Source organism: Trichosurus vulpecula, chromosome 6 (assembly GCF_011100635.1).
Source record: "Trichosurus vulpecula isolate mTriVul1 chromosome 6, mTriVul1.pri, whole genome shotgun sequence".
NCBI classification, from domain to species: domain Eukaryota; kingdom Metazoa; phylum Chordata; class Mammalia; order Diprotodontia; family Phalangeridae; genus Trichosurus; species Trichosurus vulpecula.
This window is the reverse complement of record NC_050578.1, coordinates 102080140-102100087: the sequence shown is the minus strand read 5'-3', so window position 1 is coordinate 102100087 and position 19948 is coordinate 102080140. Positions and strand designations below refer to the sequence as shown.

The 19948-nt window shown below is 42.9% G+C and overlaps 1 protein-coding gene across 1 annotated transcript in view; it reads right to left on the bottom strand.

Moving 5' to 3' along the window:
* GATB (glutamyl-tRNA amidotransferase subunit B) overlaps window positions 1–18351 on the bottom strand; it is a 112871-nt gene extending 94520 nt beyond the window's left edge. The window contains exons 1-2 of the mRNA XM_036763196.1: window positions 18188–18351; window positions 14235–14385 (exon numbers count right to left, since the gene is read on the bottom strand). Coding sequence (XP_036619091.1) covers window positions 14235–14385; window positions 18188–18333 — 297 coding nt within the window. The 5' untranslated portion in view covers window positions 18334–18351. The remainder of the gene's footprint in view (window positions 1–14234; window positions 14386–18187) is intronic.
* Window positions 18352–19948: the final 1597 nt, after the last annotated feature.

The following is a 19948-nucleotide window of genomic DNA, read 5'->3' as shown; positions in this document are numbered from 1 at the left end:
TATCCACTGGGGAATAACTGAACAAACTGAGGTATATGAATGTAATGGAACACTCAGGCCCCCTAAGAACAATGAATATGAGGAATTCAGAGATGTAGGAAAACTGGTATGAACTGATGTGTGAAATGAACAGAACCAGGAGAACAGTATACACAATGATTTGTTCAGTCGTTTCAGGAGTGTTCAAGTCTTCATGACCCCATCTGAGTTTTCTTGGCAAAGATACTGGAGGATTTTGCCATTTCCTTCTCCAGCTCATTTTACAGAGGAAGAAACTGAGGCAAGCAGGGTTAAGTGACTTGCCTAGGGTCACACAGCCAGTAAGTGTCTGAGGCCAGATTTGAACTTAGGAAGATGAGTCTTTCTGATTCCAGGCCCAGCACTCTATCCACTGTGCCATTTAGCTGCCCTCTACACAATGGCTACTATAATGTAAATAAAAAGAACATTTTGTGATCTTGATGAGGTTACCTAGTCTCTCTTGGCCTCAGTTTCCACACCTGTAAAATGAAGGGGCTGCAGTAGATGACCTCTGAGTTTTCTTCCAACTCCACATCAACGTTCCTACAATTGCAAGGCTCAATCTTGGCCCTGGAGAATGGAGGAGAAAATGCCAGGGTGGACTGTGGAAGCAGAATTCTGCACCTACTGTTGGCCATGTTTGCAGCATCGGCTGGTTTTGCTTCATGATTTTTCTTTCTAACAAAAGGGTGATGATAAATGATAGGACACAGGTAGTATGTCTAGAAATGACTGTGATATAAAAACAAAAGATGTCAATAAAAATTATTTTAAAATAAAAAAGGAATTAAAAAAAACAGTAATTTGCCAAAGTAAAAAAAAGTGATAGAAACAAAAAACATGTGACATGTTTGAAAAAGCAAAAGTAGCTGAGGATTGGAGGACAAGAGACCTAGAGCTAGAAGGGGCCTGAGGCAATTGAGCCCAACCCCCCTATTTTATAGATGAGGAAACCAAGGCCCATGACTTGTAACTTGTCTGAGGCCACATGGGTAGAGAATGTTTCAGGTGGGACTTGAACCTAGGTCCTCGGACTCTATAGCCATGGAGGTAGATAACCCACTCCGTGCTCATCTCATTGGCGGAGAGCCATATGAAGAGGCTTCCAAGCAGTGACAGCAGGGGACAGTGCCCAGGGCACACTCCCAGCCCGGGGCAGCACCGGAAAAGGTCATAGAAGCTACGTGTTCACATCCTATCTAGCACTAGAGACAGGCAGTGGAGGGTCAGTAACCATTTCTCATGCCTTTGAGAGCAGGATTCTGCGTTACTTTTCAGCATAACGTGAAGGACGAAACATTCAAAGCATCTGGGTACCTCCTCCACGGAGCACAAGAAACCTGAGGGGGAGCCCTGCCATCACCACCAATGTCCCAGGATGGAGGAGCTGCTGCAATTTTTAAAGCTCCAGCTCTGTCCAAGGGAGAAAAATGAATGGTGGCCAGCTGCATGATCTGAGGCTGTATTTTTATGATAGGTTCCTAGTATAAATCACCAGGACAAAGCCTGAGTCATTTGTATGAGCTCCTTGGATGCTAGAATTAAAAACAGCATCACCCTGCCCAGAAAGGCACTTCAAAAACCCATCTGCATATTTACATCCACAAAAGACAGCTCCCCTGGACCATCAGCAGTCATCTTTCGGGGTTCGGTTATATCCCACTGTCTGCACGGTTCCCCTTCAGCTCTGCCACAAGTTTTTGGTGCAGAAGAATTCATTTAAAATAGCTAAGGTCTCTTACCATCTCTTCTAACAGTAGCTCACTGTTACTGCATGACATCTCACTCAAGTGCAAATTTGGGAGAAAGAAAACAGCATAAGGAGACAGAGAAATAATCTAAGAACAGACCTTCCCAAGTGTAATGCTACACTTTCACACACCACCATGATCCTCAAGGGAGATGATGGATGCCTGGGGAAAACCTTCTATGACTATGAAGAGAGCGCTCTGCTCCCAGGGAGCATGGCAGGCTCACAGATGACATGTGGGGGAGATGAGATATTGAGGGAGGGCAGGAGCAGACCTCTGGTCCCATGGGACCTCAGGTCTCTGCAAGAAGATGGAGGGCCACGGAGGAAGAGAGAATACTTAGTTTCTCCTCCTTTCTCTTGACTACTAGATTTATCTGCTCTTTCCAGGCTTCTTCCCTTTTTAACACTCTTCCAAAATGCTACAGAAGGATCTATGATTTCACTGATGTGAACATTTCTTCCAATGATGCAGATTGCAAGCCATTTCTGCCTGTTCATCCTGTGACTCTTGTCCATGTTTTCATGCATTCACCAGAAGTAAGCCATCCAACATGCTGGGGAGGGTCTTTCTGTTCTCCTGATACTGCAAAGGTATTAGTGCAGCAGGCCAACGATCTGCATCTCAATTGTGTTGCAGAACAGTATAGATTCGTCTCCCTAAAATTTTTACAATCCTACATTTCTCTGATGGACTTGAGAACCAGCCTTGAAACCGAAAGAAACTGAGAAAACTCAGAAAGAACTGAGTTCAAGTCCCACCTCTGACACATATTGACTGTGCAACTTTGGACAAATCACTATGCTCTAGGTGTTGCCAAGGTAACCCTTTAAGACAATGTGCTGCAGAGAAGACACTGAATTGTCCTGGGAGAGGGAGTTTCTTCACCCAGGAGTCTGCACCAGTGAAATCACAGATCTAGTCCTGATTCCTATTATTCATAACATTTCTGCTGCTAATTCTTCATTCATGACACTTCATAGCCATCTTATCTCTACCAGGAGCCTCTAAACTGCCCTTTGGGTGACTCAATGTCAGTTCTTTCAAGATGGCGGGAGTCCACAACTCAGTGCCAGACAGTATCAATGGAGGTCTACTGGTGTTAAAAAGATGACTTGACAGCTGTTGGGTGATAAATTTAGGATTAATTAATAACACCCTATAATTCAATAGGGTATCAAAGCACTATATCCAGAACACCTGACAACATGTCAACCATTTTCAAAGGTAAAGCTTGTAGTCATTAACAGCACATTGTACTTTATCCTAGGATCTTCTTATGCTGTTCAATTCTAGGTCACTGCAAAGCAACAGGTAACATTACACTTACAAGCTAGGGAGATGAGCAGCCTTCCTGGGAATCAATCTAGTCTAGCATGCTAGAGGTAAAATTTAGGAAATGGGTAAAGGAAGGAATGGCTAGAGAGAAGCAAGGGAGAGCTGAACGCAGTGACTTGTGTATGGATGGAAGAGGTCTAATATTTGACTGTACTTCTTTCTAAATGCTGGATGCCACCTGTTAGGAAGGACAGCAAATAAGCTGGATAGCATGCATGGTGAAAAGCCTCTAGATCATTCTATGTGAGGATCTGGGGATCTTTCAAAGCCTGGAGTCTCAGAGGGGAAGAACAGAACTGTCTTCGAGGATCTGAAGGGCTGTTATTGAGAAATTTTGCTTTGTTCTTCTTGGCCCCCAAGGGTAAAATTAGGAGCAATGAGCAAAAGTGCCAAGAGGCAAATATAACCTAGATATGAAGAAAAGTTTCCTGAGAATTAGAGCTTCCCCAAAGGTGAATGGACTGCTTTGGGAGGGAGGGGGATCCCACCTCCATTAAGGTCTTCAGGCAAAAGCTGAATAACCACTTGCCACTTGTATTGTAGAAGGGAACATTCTGCAGGTCTGAGCTGGACTTAATGGCCAACTCTGACAGGATTCTACCGCTGCGCAGGCCGGGTGCAAAGACTGTATGCTGAACTGGGATGAGGAAAAACAAGGGTAGGGTTTATGTATTTTAAGCTGCTAAGATTTATTTAGTAATATTTCTGTAGGGTGGTAAGTTTAGGATTAATTAATATAATTCAATAGGGTATCAAAGCAACGTTATCCCATCTGACATCCTAGCTGCTAAATTAAATCCAAACGAGCAGACGGCCCCCTGTAGGTGTGTGCTGGAAGCCAAAAGGAAACTGAGGCAATGCATGTTATAGAAGAGACCCCTTGAAATATTAACATCAGCAGCTGATTTCAGTAACAAGCAAACTCTCAGGTAACTTCATGCAGAGGTCTTTCCAAAGCCCTCCCTTCTGAGAATTCCACAGAGGAGTAGGCCTTGTCAGCTGCGTTTTTCCCGTGAAGCCATTTAAAGAGACAAAATAAAGTAGACAGAATTCTATTTTCCTTTACATGCAGCTGCGGATACAGAAGCATTTGAGTGCATGTGCAGAAATAGCACCAACACTATCGCCCACTGCCCCTGTTGTGGGTATAACAATGAGAGGAGAAAAATTAAGCAGACACTCTTCTCATGATTCTGGCTTTTTGTTATCAGAGCTACTAGTCCTGGTTCACAACAATGATGTGTTACTTTCTCTATATGAAGGAGATCAATTCTAGAGATTCCTATAAACAGACAATTCTGCTTGGTTCTTGTGGTCTGGGTTAGGAAGGGAGAAAGCTAAGACAGATAGGTGGATGTCTGAGAGAGGCAGATTTTCTATCTGTCAGAGCTTCCCAGTAGCAGAATGGGCTCTCCTAGTAGGTGGTAAGTAAAAACCTAGTCCCATCATGGGGAGGGTCTTCAAAAGGAGACTGGATGACTACTTGTTGAGGCTTCTGGCAGAAGGGATCCATGCTTCACGATGGGGACTGGCCTTCCAAGGTACCTTCAAACCTTGACATTTTAAGTTTGCAGAGAAATACTTGAATACTTCTCACTGCAAAATACTGTTTCACAAATCTCTCTCCAACGTCTTGTCAATTCTCCTGATTACATCAAGGGAAAAAACCCACTCCACTCGGGTGTTAATCTTGAGCACCTTGCTGCTTCTGATGGTTTCCAGACATTTCTCTCTGGTTTTCCAGTCAGAAATTTCTCATTTCCAAGGAGGGCGGCTGAACTCCAATTCATCAAGAAAGGAGCAGCTAGGTGGTGCAGGGCACAGTCAGGAAGACCTGAATTCAAATCTTGCTTCAAACACTTATTGCTGGGTGACCCTAGACAGACCTCAATTTCTCTGGGCCTCCATTTATTCATCTATAAAACGAGTGGAAGAGGGGTTGGACGCAGTGGTCTTGAAGGTCCCATCCACCTTTAAATATGTGCTCCTGCAGTCCTAAGAAAACTACATCTTAGACTCCCAGGCATCTGGAGGCAGAGAGTGGGGAGCTAAAGCTAGGATGTCACTGGGGGAGAAGGCCTACGAAGTGCTTTACTTACACAACCTTATTTGGACCTGGCAACAGCCCCAAAAGATAGATACTCCAGCAATTGCTATCCCTACTTAACAGACGCAGAATCTGGGGGTCAGAGAGGACTCGCACACCTACTAAAAGTCAGAGGTCAGAGTCAGACTCTGGTGTTTCCTGATGCTTAAGTCCCCCAGCAGCTTCTCCCTTCATAATTAATAAAGTGGAAGTACTCTGAGTGACTTAGGTTGGGGTCTCCTGCCCAGTGACTGACATTACTACAATTCAAATCTAATTCCCACTAGCTTGAAGGATAGTGATGAGCACCATATCAGTAGGTCCTAAAATGCGGAAGTCAATCTGTTTTCTCTTTGCAACGCTGGGACCTAGAGCGCTCCCAAGTCAGACTCGCTACCATTGCGCAGGAACCCCTTTGCCAGTACCTTGAAAGAAAGTGCTATGAGCATCTTCAGCTGACGGGAAGAGCACATGAGCTGGAAGTGGAGAGGTAACATGGGAGAGGCTTGGAGCCCAGGCTGGATGAGAACTGGGGATACTTAAAGCTTAGATAACGGACAATCAGCCTGAGGAGAGGCTGACTTCAACTACACAAAAGAAAAACTTCCTAACAATCAGAGGTGTTCAGAAGTGGGAAGGGCAGCCTCGGGGGCAGTGGGGAGGCCATCACTAGAGGGCTTCAAGGAGAGGTTAGAGGACCCCTCAGGAACGCTGAAGCAGGGAGGCACCTCAACAGGTGGTTATTAGCCTAAATGGCTTGGGGCCACTCCCCACTCTGGGATTCTGTGGCTGGTGCTGTTGGCTTAGCTGGGGGGTGGGGGGGGAGGCAATGGCTCCCAGGAGGTGGTACTTTAAGAGACCCGGGTATGTCAGAAGAAGACCAGTGAAGAGCCTGATAGGTCTTACTGCGGAGATGGTGAGAGGCTCACACAAGCCAGTAGCACACGCTTCCTAGGGATATTTGAGCCAGTGGAGGGGCATTCAGTAAAAGATATTTTACAGGATTTGATATAGGCAGGCACTAGCAAGACAGGTGAGAAGCAACAATAATAATGATAATAATAACTAGCAATAACATAGCATTTCAAGTTTGTAAAGCGTAATGAGGACGATCAGAATAATGACACTTAACTAACACTTACCCTGTGCCTGGTGCTGTGCTAAGCACTTCCTTACCATGGCCTTGGGACATAGATGCTATTATCATCCCAATTACGGATGAGGAAACAGAGTCAAGCAGAGGTCAAGTGGTGTTCCCAGGGTCACACAGCTACTAAGTGTCTGAGTCAGGATTGGAACTCAGATTTTCCTGGCTCCAGGCCCAGTGCTCTCTGCACTGCACCACCTAGCTGTCTCAGAAAGGGGAAACTGAGAATCTTTATATATATATACACAGACACAAATGTGCACATTGTAAACGACCTCACGAATCTACTTCCGGGCAGATAAAGGTAACAGCTGGGGTATTCTCTTATTCCAAAGAAAGTGACTCTGAAGATAATTAGAGTGATTATTGAGGCTAAAGGAAAACCTGGATTAGACTATGATTTAATGAGTTCTACAGGATAGCTTTCCAAAGCAAATCTTTGTAAGAGGGCATATTTTAAATGGAAAACTGCCAAATAGCTAATCCTAATCTGCGTGTGAACAAGTAGAGAGAGGGCACATATACATGTCTGGTTCTATATCTGCATATATACATGGATAAAGGCATAGCCATCCACCGATGCACTCATCCACCCACCCATCCAATCATCCATCCATCCATCCATCCAACCATCCATCCACTCACTCACCCACCCATCCAATCAATCATCCATCCATCCATCCATCCACCCACCCACCCAACCATCCACTCACTCGCCCACCCATCCAATCATCCATCCATCCATCCAACTACTCACTCACCCACTCACCCACCCATCCAATCATCCATCCATCCACGCATCCATCCAACCATCCATTCACTCACCCACCCATCCAATCATCCATCCATCCACCCACCCACCCAACCATCCATCCATCCACCCACCCATCCATCCATCCATCCATCCATCCATCCATCCATCCATCCATCCATCCACTCATCCACCCACCCATCCAACCATCCATCCATCCATCTACCCACCCACCCAACCATCCATCCATCCATCCATCCATCCATCCATCCATCCATCCATCCATCCATCCACCCACCTTTTCTACAAATGTCTTCTTAAATATCTGATTTAGCTTCTATGTTCTGGGGTTAAAGATCATGCTGAGAATTAAATAAATACATAGCAAATGTTTATATCTGATGATTCCTCTTACATAACAAAACCCATTAACCAAATAACACTGGGTTTATCCATGACAGGCAGAACAGTAGAGGTGTGTCTAACTTTATGTCAATCTCATGTAAGTACGTTCAGGTTTTCACAAAAGATAAATTAGGGAGGGACTAGTCACTTTACAAAAAGAGCCACAATAAGGTCTCTTTCAAGAACAAACACCAGGGGAACATTTAAACCAGGGAATCTAAGCCTGGTGTCTGCAGACTTTTTGGAACCATGTGAATATCTGCATTTCAACATAATTGGTTTCCTTTGTCATTCTATGTATTTTATATTATGCATTTAAAAATACATTGAAGAAGGGGTCTAAAAGCTTTATCAGACCACCAAAGGGGTTCATGACACACAAAAGATTAAGAACCCTTGATTTAAATGGGTCTTATTCGCACAAAAATTTTCAAGAACATGTTTACTGCATAAAGCAAGGCATAAGTGGACTGCTTATAAATAGGCATAGTACTTGATACCACCTGTTTCTTGCATTTCTACCACAGTGGTATTGTGATTATGACTGAGATGTCTAAAATGTGCTGAGCTACTGAGGGAGATGCTGCAGAAAGCCCTTAAACACTAACTTTAGTATCATCCTAGCACAACCAAAGCAAACTCCAACCCTCCCTGATAAAGACAGATCCAAAACCCTGAACCATAAGGCTGTTCATAAGGTGAGCACTACATGCAAGGGCAAAAAAAAAAATGGTAATCAGTCTCTTCCCCCACACAGTATGTGAGCAAGCAGAATTGATGGTTGCTGGGGATTTTTTTCTTTTCTGCACAGATAAGAGCTTCTGGAGGAGGAAGACAAAGAGCAGAGGCACTAATTTCTAATTAATTTAACTGTGGAGCAGCCTGATTATCTGGAGGAGTTATCTATTGAGCACTGCAGCCTTCCGGTGTGCTGAATCTGAGCTTTCCAATAAGCAACAATAGAGCTTGCTCTCCCTTCCGATGCATCGGGGATTCGCACCCAGGAGATAGAAATCATTTCAAACAACAAAGCAAGCATGTGTGAGAATTGGAAACAAGCTCCCTGCCTTGCTGAAATCTCACCTTTTCTCACCATGTTTTCAGGCCAAATAAAATATGCAACAAGTCGAGTACAGACTCTAATGATGGACACACCAAAGGCTGCCTTCCCTTCCCTCTCACATACACACAGCATGTGAGGGAGGGGGGATCTTTGGTGAATATTCATAAATAAGGCATGACTATTGGCAAATTAATTAATTAGGATCCTGTTGGCAGGATAATCATCTGTTAGATTAAGTAAAAGGCCTTGTGCTTTCATGACAGCTGTCACCGTATGGATGTACTAAGTGAGGTAGCCTGGCTTGGTGGAGAGGGCTGGACCTTGAGTCAGGAAAACCTGGATCCAAATTCTGTTTCTGATACTTAGTAGTGGGGTAACTGTGCAGAGACCACACAACCATTCTGGGCCTCAATTTACTTACCTGTAAAATGAAGGGCTTAGACTGGATGGCTTCTTTGGCTCTAAAACTATAACCCTGTGATTCCTGCCAAGAAATGTCAAGGTGTCCAATACTAGTTTAGATCGAGACCTTTATGGGAGTAGGATGATGGGCTGAGGATTATTTCCAGCCTCATGATAAAACAATGAGATTCCATAAAGCTCTAAAATTTAGGCTAAAACAAGGATGAGATTCATAGGGTTCTAAGAAAATCAAAACTTACATGAACGGAGATACACACAAAGACACATACTTAGAGTTGCACAAAGATCCACCCAGAAAGAGACAGAGAAGATAAGACAAAGAAATAGAGATGGGGTCCACCTGCATCTCATGCCTATCTTGTGTGTACAGCAAGGCACAGTGCCTTATGATTGATCTTGGGACCTTTCGGGATAACATTAATTTCAATGCCATATGGTTTGTGCGGCTACTGCTAGGAATGAGATCACTTCTGGGGACCTGACCTGAAGACTGGATGAAATTAAACAGAGGACCCCTGGACAAAGATTCCCCACACCTGATCTCAGTCAAGCACTGAACCCCACAGCCAGAGATTTCCTATCTCTTCAGAATCCCAGCCCTCTAGAATCTCTTCTTTGCTAAGCTAAAGTCAAAATCTTCAGGGATGGAAACCCAAAATGATACACTGTCATGTGAGCAGGACTCCACTTGTAAGTTAGCTAGGCTGATCCATGCTAATGAAACCAAGATTATGGGTCTTATCTCACTTCCTTCTGCTTTGTTCAGAGCTGAGCCCTGCACTCCTAACCTGCTCTAGCCTTCTCAAAAATGCAAACTATTGGTTGGTCACAAGGTCGCATGGAAGAGAGAGGAGGTAGAAGAGTTAGGATGGACCCATGAAGGTCCATACATATTGTGTTCTGAAAGGTCTCCTTTAAGGTTACCATATTCTTTCTTTCCTAATACAATGATCAGTGCCTGAACAAGTGGACTAGACATAAATTCTTCCCTTGTGAAAGGTAGATGCTCTCTAAGATCCCTTGCGAAGTCTAAAGTTCTATGATGATGACTGTTTTGTTCACCTTGTGGTTCACTATGACCCCTAACATGTTTTCAATATTCACACGCATTGATCATTCTAACTGAGAGAGAAAAAGAAAGGGGGGGGGAGGGAGAGAATATCTTCTTGGAGAATGCAAGGGTAAGTTTCAGGATCTTAGACCATGGAAAAGAAGTTGTAAAGGAATAAGGCTTTGAAAGGGGTGGGGGTGGGGGTCCTTTCATCTATGCCTCAAACATTTCCACCCAGTCTACCTCATTCCTTTTCTCACTCCTATGACTTAAATAGGTATACTAATTCTCTAAGATAGTTAAATTATAATCCCAGGATTTTAAAGCTGTAAGAAACCTTTGAGACTAGCTAGCTGAAGAGTTCCTAACCATTTTTTGCATCATCAACACCTTCGGTAGCTGAAATTTAGTGATGCATTTTCAGAATGTTAAGAAGCCAATGGTCTTCCTCTTCTTTTGAGCCATCCTATGTAATCATTTAAAATGATAAGGTACTCGTCTGATCCAGTGAACTACATAAAATTATGCAAGTCAAGGGGTTCAAATCTCCAAGTCCATTTTAAGGACACCCATAAAACTTTTCTAGCTATTAAGGACAGACATATCTAAAAAGACACCAAGCATATGATAGAGGTGGCAGATGAGCCTACAGCAAGCAGCAGGGCTAGACAGAGTCACTGGTCCAAAAATATTGCTGAATTATTAATGCATATGATCAAAAATGCAGAGTAATGAAGCACTTAAGGGTTCTCTTATCACTGAGCTTATTTAGGTTAACAAGACTCAAATTGTGAAGGGATACTTACAGGGCTCATGGCCAAATCAACCCACCCATGAGTTCCCCTTGCCATGCGGGAATGGTACTTAATGAAAAGGAAAAAAATTGTTCCTAAGCTGGAAGAGAAGGTTGCTCAAAAGAAAAAGTTACCCCAAAAGAAATTTAAAAACAAAAACTTATGGCATGAGAATAAATGTGACATTAGCGTGCAAATAAAAGTGAAATTAGAATATTTGTTATAGTAAAATTAAAAAAAATTAACCGATGATCATGAAGTACAATTATCAAATTACTAAAAAAAAAAAAAAAAGTTCCCAGATCCCAGTTTAAGAACTGTAGGTCTAGTCCAACCATTCTCACTTCACAAAAAGAGGAAAATAAGGCTCGAGTGTGAATGACTGCTGAACTTGTGGTAGAAAAAACGGAAGCAAAGTGAGTGCCCATTAATTGAGGATTGGCTGGACAAATTGTGGTATATGAATGAAATGGAATCTTCTTGTGATGGGAAGAAATAGTGAAAATCGGAAATTCAGAGAAACATAGGAAGATTTGTGTGAACTGATAGAGAAATAAGGAGAACCAGAAAAATTTACACAAATGACTACAATGACTAGTGTGATCACTAGATTGGACATTTTGGTTTAACTGGTTTTCTTTATTATAACTGAGGGTTCAGTTTGGACATGCAGTATACGTAGGCAAGATTTCCAGAAATGATTGATATTAAAACAAAAGACACAAAAAACGAACTTTTTTTTTTTAAACGAATGGTTAAATGACTTACAATGAGCCACATAGCCTAATTACTGTCAGTCTCTTGGCTCCCCATCTGGTATTATTTCTACTCTACCATGATGATCACTTTAGTTCCATGGCAATAAAATATCTTTTTATAGTCCTAGTTCCTAGCCCAATAAATAATGTTCAAGGAATGTTCTTAGGGACTAAACAGTACTTTGAGTATTAATGATGATTTATTTGCATACCCCTGGATATCTGGGGCCTTTTCATTCCATCATGCACATGTGCACGCAAGCGCACGCACACACACACATACATACTCTCCCTCTCTCTCTCTCCCCTAACATGATTCACAGACTCAAAGCAGCTTCCCCCTACACCAATTCCTCAGTAGCAACCAAGTGTTGACAATGCATAATCTGATTTGCTATAAGCAGTTTCTTGATTTTAGGGTCATTCCTATTCCCAAAAAGGAGTAACACTCTACAGCTGACCTATAAGGTCAGATGATAGATGGGGTCTTACAGTTATCAAAATATCACCAATATCTTTTAAATCAAGCATGAAAAAAAAGCCTATTATGATAAACATCATGGGACTGAAATTGTTTTGTTCTAACAGAATGCTGTAATGACTGTTAACAGCTCACATGTGGAAACTTGCTCACTTTCATACAGGCCCATCTATCTGCAAACAGGCAGATCAGCCCTGACTGAATAAGAAAAGCTTAGGGCTATTCTAAACCATTAATATTCTTGGCTTTGACTTCAGAGGAAGAAGGATAAACAAATCTCTGCCCAAATTGGAACTAGTTCTTCTGTTTAGAAAATGGGAAAAGGGAGGGGAGAATAATTCTCCCCTTCTCCTTCCCCCCACCACTCCCTTCCAAAAAAATTGGTCCAAAGTATCCATCAGCAAGGCTGTATTGAGAAGTGTTTCATGGTAATGAGCCAAGTTTTAAAGAACAGAGAGATGGAATATTAGTGTGTCTGTGTGTGTATGGTGGGTGGGGGGAGAGCAGAGGTGTGGAAGGGATAGAAATGGGTCAAGAACACAGGAACACCAATTCACATTCATCCTGAATCTCCAGAGCTGACCATGGGGTGTCACCTTGAGCTATGAGCAGCTAGGTAATGACTGAAGCAGACAGCCTGGAGAGGAGAGCTCAGGCTGGTAGACATACACTCAGCTCGCAGATTACACTTAATTGACCTACATCAGGCACGAGGCAAAGGTAGGAGTCTCCTTGTCGCTTTATCTATAATCCTCAGGTTACTGCCTTATGTCAGCACTCCTCTCAATGATAATTTTAACCATATTTTTCCTAAGTGAAGGTATTAGGTTGTACAGTGAGTGGTGCCCAGTGAGATCTGCTCCAGGTTCCATACACTTCTAGGGAAGGCCCAGAAAACCCATTGGGGTCTGGCTGGTTTGGGATTTATTTAAGCAAACCACTTGCCTTGATACTAATCATCTGACTCCATCCCTCTTTTCTTTAAAACTTGGCTTGATGCCAGTAAAATACTTTAGACCATACTTTAGATACTTTAGACCAGTCTCTTGTAAAATTTACGTCTCTCATAGTTTTCCTATTTGTTTCCAATGTTAGACTGATAATGAATGTCAAGTTATGGAGCATCTATTCTATGAAGACATATAAAACAACTGCAATGGATTCTATTTTTTATTTTTATTAGTATTTACTCATCCTCTGTTTGAATTTTTTATAACCCAGACAGATTTCTTTGAGGTCTGGGCTTGTGTCAACTTGCACAACTGTTAAAACATACACTGGATGATGGCTGCCAAACAAAACACTCTTGTATCTGTCCTCCAATCTCTATCCTGTTGTAGTCAGATCTATAATTTTCATATTAATTGATATATGTGTAATGATTATGCTAACTATTTAGATCTGTGGTAGTTTTTTCTACTTCCCATGGGACCCTGACTCAGAAGCTGAGGTTGCAATCAAAGTGATCAATCAAATCTCCTGACATGCTAACAATTCCTGCACTTGTAACCACCAAGTGAACCGAACTGGGTGCCTCGCTTCTGCTCCTGGCCATGCTAACCCTGGTTCTGTGCCCTGCTGAACAATTACAAGGCTCAACAACCCTAATGACTTGGAGACTGTGGTTTTAACACTTGAAAACCCTACCCTTGTCCTAAGTGGGTGAGCCCCCTTTCTTAGGAAGGAGGGCTTCGCTTGCAAGCTGTTTCCTTCACTTTGAAATTAAACTTCTGTTTGATTCCTGACTCTCCTGTCTCTAGCCTGCTCTGTTCACTTCTGGCCACCCACAGGTTGGAGGCTGGTTTAGTCCAGTGACAATCCTTAATTAACCACATGCCCTTGGACAGGCCACTTTAGTTCTCCACACTTCTGTTTCCTCAGCTGCAAAATAAAAGATTTGGATCACACAAATTTCCACCTCCAAATCATGGGATACTATGAGTTTTTTTTCAAACTCAAAACTAGTAAATAATTGTGAGTGATTATAAATGCCAGAAGAGAACTGGCTTTCTTTTTTTTAATGGGCATCATCTCAATTTTAAAAAACTAGAATCATTATTGACTCTCCATTCTATAAATATAAGAAAAGTCTTAAATGCGTAGAATAATAGACTCAAACATTTACAATTTTGTTCACGGCCATTAGGAGAAAATAAATTACTTACCGGCAATGTTCCGGGGAGGGAAGCATCAAAAAAAGAAACCAATGAATTAGGGGGTGCTAAAAAGGTAACTTGAGATCCGGAGAAAAGTTTTGAATTGGAAGAGATCTGGGCATGAATTTCCAGGCCCACCACAGCTGCCCACTCATGTGCACTAAAGGAAAAAAAAACAAACAGCAATAAGTAGATTTCTTACTGTGCAGAAACATCTGAGACCACCAAAACATTCATTTCCTACTTGGATTTTAACTCAGTAAAATTTTATATCCTTGCATATAAAACTGTATTCTATTTTACTGGTGACTAAATCAAAATTAATCTATAATGAAAATCTTGCAACAGGACTGGGGGAATAAAATTACTTTATTACTTATCATTAGGGAAAGGCCCACTGTACAAACAGGAGGGTGATAGGGGAAAAGAACAATTTGGCATCCTAAAGCAATTCCTAAATGGATTCTAGATGTCAACTGCCTGGCTGACTCTTCAGCCAGGAAGAAAGTAGCATTTTCTAAATTAACTGCACACTGTCAACTAATCATCTGTAAACTGAGGAAGGGGGACCTAGGGAACAATATTTAGAACTAACATAACCATCAGGACCCTAGTAATACAGGAACAATTAAAAATTGTGCCAGATCTCATAAAAAAGAAAGGTAATTCTTGATCGTTTTATAGATTCACCTTTATAAGTCTTATAAATATGACTGCTAAATGGAACGGAATGCATAACAATTTACTCTGAAATCAAGGTCCCCATAGAACACAGGAATAATTGGTGATTTCAGCAGTGGGGAGCTCTCTTTGAGGGAACTCTCTCTGCTCATTCTTTGCCCTTGTAGATAAGTCCTAGCAAGTTATCTGAAGTGCACTGAGGTTACATGATTTGCTCAGGGTCACAGTCATAGTAGGTGGCAGAGAAAGGATCTAATTTTCTGAACTCCAAGACCAGTCTCTGTTATACCAGGCTGGCTGCTCCGATGCATAGAATAAGATGTATCCTTTTCTATTGAAATATTTTCCTTTGCTGAAATCTAATTAGATGTTCTCAGGGTCATCCTTTCAAACCTCACTGGTATCAAAATGTTAACATCCTAACCATCTCCCTTATCTGGGTCACTTTTATCTCTTGTCCAATATTCATCACCTTGGAATCAGAGGCATACTGGAAAAGTTCCAGTGTGTCATCCTACAAAATCTCTCTGTACTGTTAGGGTCTTTCTAGTCTTTTTTTTTTTAAATGTATCTTGGTGAATTATCTAGACCTTTGCATATGATTAATTCAAATGTACCAACGGGATCCTGGGTAAGTCATTTCATCTCTCTGGCCAATCTGATTATCTACAAAATGAGAGTTGAACTAGGAAGATCTGTAAAGGCCCTCCACTTCTAAATCTCATGATCCTACAAGTTCAAATTTTTTAAAAACTATTTTTAGATTGAGCTGCACAGCCAATAGGTGTGAGAAATTACAGCTGACTGGCCAGAAATTTCCATGTTCGCTGTAACATCCTCCTTGTCTTTTGAACAATTTCATCACCCCGGAGAAAAGCAAATGTACTTTTCACTTCCAATGAGTTACCATCATTTAAGAAAAGAACAGAAACTGGAAGTCTGTGTCTAATTCTATCTTCCCAGAACACGCTGATTCGGTTCTTCCATTTGGAAAGCTCAGGTAGAAATTTAACAACTCTAACAATTCACAAAGCACCTACATGCTTATAGGTCATTTGGTCCTCAAAACAACCTCGTGAAGGAGGCAAAGAAGTCATTCGAATTTCTACTTTGCAGAAGCGGAAACTGAGGTCTGGAGGGATTAAATTATTTAATCAAGGTCATGGCTCTAGTAAAGAGCAGTAGGGACTCAAACTCAGGTCTTATGACCCCAAGGGGACAAATAAGATAATGCATTCAGTTCAACAAACTCTTATTATGGCTTACTGTTATAGTGAACCATAGAGATATAAAGATGAAACAAGAAATAGTTCATCTTCAATGAGCCTAATCTCTCAGTTCCTCAGACAACCCTTTAAGGCTGTAAATTGCAGAGCAGGTGTAAATCTGCACTGGTAAAAGGATTTTCCCCACCGGGAGTTCCCTCTATCAATGAAATGACGGATCTGGTCCCCCCCAAAATTGTGCAAGGCACTATTCTCTAGTACTAGGGATACAAAAGACCCCTTTCACAAGAAGGTCATGCTCAAAATTTGTAGTCAAAGACTATCTTTTCAGTGAGACTTCAAATGGTCATAGGTAACAGCCAGGGGTCTAGTATGGTACAATAGAATGAGTGCTGGGTTTGAAATCAGGGGACTCTTTTCTGGCTTTGTCACTTACTACCTGGATCACTTTAGGCAAGACATTTAATCTCTCTGGGCAGTTACTTTATCTGAAAAAATTGGAACAGAAGACCTACCTCCCAAGTCACTTCTGGTTATCAATCTTTGATCTAGTATAATCTAGTTCTTAATTTTTTTTCAAGTCTGACCTCCCTTCCACTTTTTAATATATAAAAAAATTCAGAGCCTCACAAATGAAGGTAGTTGTACTACTGCTATCTACTGAGAAGATACATGATAAAAAAAAAAACCCTACTATTAATTTAACAATGCTTTAAAATGCATTTGAATTTTATTCATCATAACAGCATCTATATAAAATAGAAAAATGATATTCGTATTTGGGACATTACTCAGCTTACATTAGGTTTCTTTACTGATCTTCAGATTCATTCATCGATTCCTTGATCCGTGGCCTGAGGCCCATAGATTGGGAATCTCTGGTCTAGTCTAATCTCATTTTATAGATGAGGAAACCCTGGCTCAGAGAGGGTAAAATAAACTTGCCCAGGATCACAAAGGTACTAAGTACAACAATAATCCACATTCTTCCATAAAACCGTCATTAACTGCGTCCAAATGCTTCTCTGCTTTTAACCCCTGTAGATAATCTTCAGAATAATTCATTTGGTCACTAAAATAAATATAATTTAGTGACACTGTTACTTAATGATTAAATCACAGTCTTCCCAAAGCCTGTAAGCTGCTGGAAGTCAGAGACTAAGTTTTATACTACTTTTTATCTCCTACACAGCACCAGTATAGTGCCTGGCACACAGCAGGCATCCAAACAGTCAATGATTTGATTTTGAAAGATGTATCATGGTGTAGGGGAAAGAATACTGGGTTTGGAATCAAAGGACCTGCTTTTAAACCCTAGCTCTGCTCGTTACCTGCTCAAGTCCGGGGCTGAGTTACTTCAGCTAAACTCCTACACTTAGAGGTGCCAGTGACTCTTGCGTACTTAGAGCCTAACACAGTGTCTGGCACATAGTAGGTGAATAACAAATGCTTGTGGACTGACTAGTCTGAAGAACTCCCTTATTTAACAAATGAGGAAACTGAGGCAGACCCAACATTAGAACTCAGTCTGCAGACTCTGCACTGTTCCCGCTGCTTCTCTCTGGTAACGTCTCTGCAAGTGGTTGAATTAGATTTGTTTCTGAGCTTTCTTCTACAAGCTCGGATCTCTCGGCTCTGTCCCTTGTCGCCCCCGTGTTCTGAGGTCCTCAGTTTCCCTATCCATAAAAGGAGCCCTCCAGTTCTATGTTTTCGGATCCCTGGGGCTCCTAATGCAGTGTTCCCCCCACTTCGACCACCACCTTTTCTGAGTTGGCTGCTATAGGGTTAAGAAATGTAAAGCTGACCCCGCCTCCTTCCCATTCCCGCGCCCACTCCATTCTGGGCTCGTCTCCAGAACGCGGGGTTCCAGAACTCGTTGGGGGTTCTAGAACGCGTTGGGGATTCCCGCTTCCAAGGCCGCACCAACCCAAGAGGACGTGAAGGGGCTTCGGAACAGGGTACCCCCAGGGTGGAGTAACGCGGCGGCGCCCTCCCACGCCCCGGCAGCCCTCCCAACTCCCCCGGCCCCAGCGTCCTGGAGTGCGGCTTTTGTACCCCGGCCTCGGCTCCTGTGCTGCGGAGCTCCGCCTCCTCACCCGGCCCGGCAGGGGTGCGGAGAAAAGCGCTCTCGTGCGGGGGGGACCGGAGCCCAGGGACCAACACCGTCCAGCACGGGCGCATCGCAGCACGGGCGCCGCCATCGCGCCTCCAAGGCTGAGTCAGGTGACCGCTTTCTAGGCAGCAGCCGCGGGGCTCCCTGGGAAGCGTAGTTCCGGAAGTTTGGAGGCAGGCGGTGGAGGCTCCCGAGGAAAAACTACCGTTCCCGTCGGGCATTGCGGGGCGGAGGGGACCAGAACGTGGGGGAGGCGGAGGAAGGAGGTGGGACAAGGGAGGAACTGAAGTGGTTCTGGAGGTGCTTATTCTTGGGGAAGGCTGGCCGACTTAACTAAAGAAAGTCACTAGACAAACTTTAACTCAGTTCAGTTCAATTCACTTCAGTTCCAGTTGACCCAGATCCTACTTTGTACTGGCCACTGTGCTGAAGGACAAAAGTGTCCAGGAGGTTGAATTGGTCCATCTGGGCAAACGCAGGGCGGTGCCCCAATTGCTCCCTGGAAATTTCTGTGGACTGCAAGGAGGCGTGTGACAACATTTATTTGTTGTTGTTGTCCTTCCTTCTCGAAGAGGACCAAAATGACGTCAGTTTGTTGGGGTCACCTTACAGTGTGTCCAACTATGGCTGATGAGACCACTGGGGCTTGGTTGGTTGTTGTCCTTCCTTCTCAAAGAGGACCAAAATGACACCGCTAGGCTAGAGTCTAAGTTTCAGTGTGTCCGACTGTGGCTTATCAGACCAACACGAGCTCAGAATGCTCCACCACAGGTTGGGCACAAATCATCTGTGTGAATGATTGGGGTGGATGCTCTAAATTTGCGCATCCTGCGTTTCCTCTCAGCTGTTTCACTTCTGCTTTGCTTCGCTCCAGAAAATGGTGTATCCAGCTCCAACTTAAGTAAGCTGGTCAGGCTGGCAAACTGATGCGACAATAAGAGCTTGGAAGACTCTTCTATGTCCATATGAACATTTGGAGTGGAGGTGGCTCTAAATTTGCCCATCTCACCTTTTGAGCATGGCGCCTTCTTTGATGTGAGCACACCATGCTGGGTGGCTCTGTGTTGGTGTCTCCCATGTCTAGCAATGGTTTCCAAAGTTCTTCAGAGAGACCTTGAAACTGCCCTTGTATAGCTGCTTCAGATCTTCGTGTGAGTGCTTGCCTTATGTGAGTTCTCCATAAAATAGTTTTTTAGGTAATTGTGTGTTTGGCATTCAAAACACGTGGCTGGCCCATCAGAGTTGCACTCTCTGCAGAAGAGTTTGAATGCTTGGCAGTTCAGGAAGGACCTCTGTGTGTGGTACCTTATCTAGCCAGGTGATCTTCAGACTCTTCCTAAGATAATTCACATGGAAGCCATTCAGTTTTCTGGCGTTGCACTGGTATGCTATCTAGGTTTCATAGACATACAACAATGAGGTCAGCAAAACAGCTCTGTAGATTTTCAGTTGGTAGGCATTCTAATACCTCTCCTTTCTCACATTTCCTTCGGAGCTTCCCAAACACTGAGCTAGTTCTGGCAATATGTGCATCAACCTCATCATCTATGTGTACATCCCTGGAAAGTATACTGCTAAGGTAAGTGAACTTATCCACAGCATTCAAAATTTCTCTATTTGCTATAAGCAGTGGATTTTATGTATGGATGGTGTGGTCTGCCTGGTGGAGAACCACTGTTTTCTTGATATTAGTTGTTAGGCAC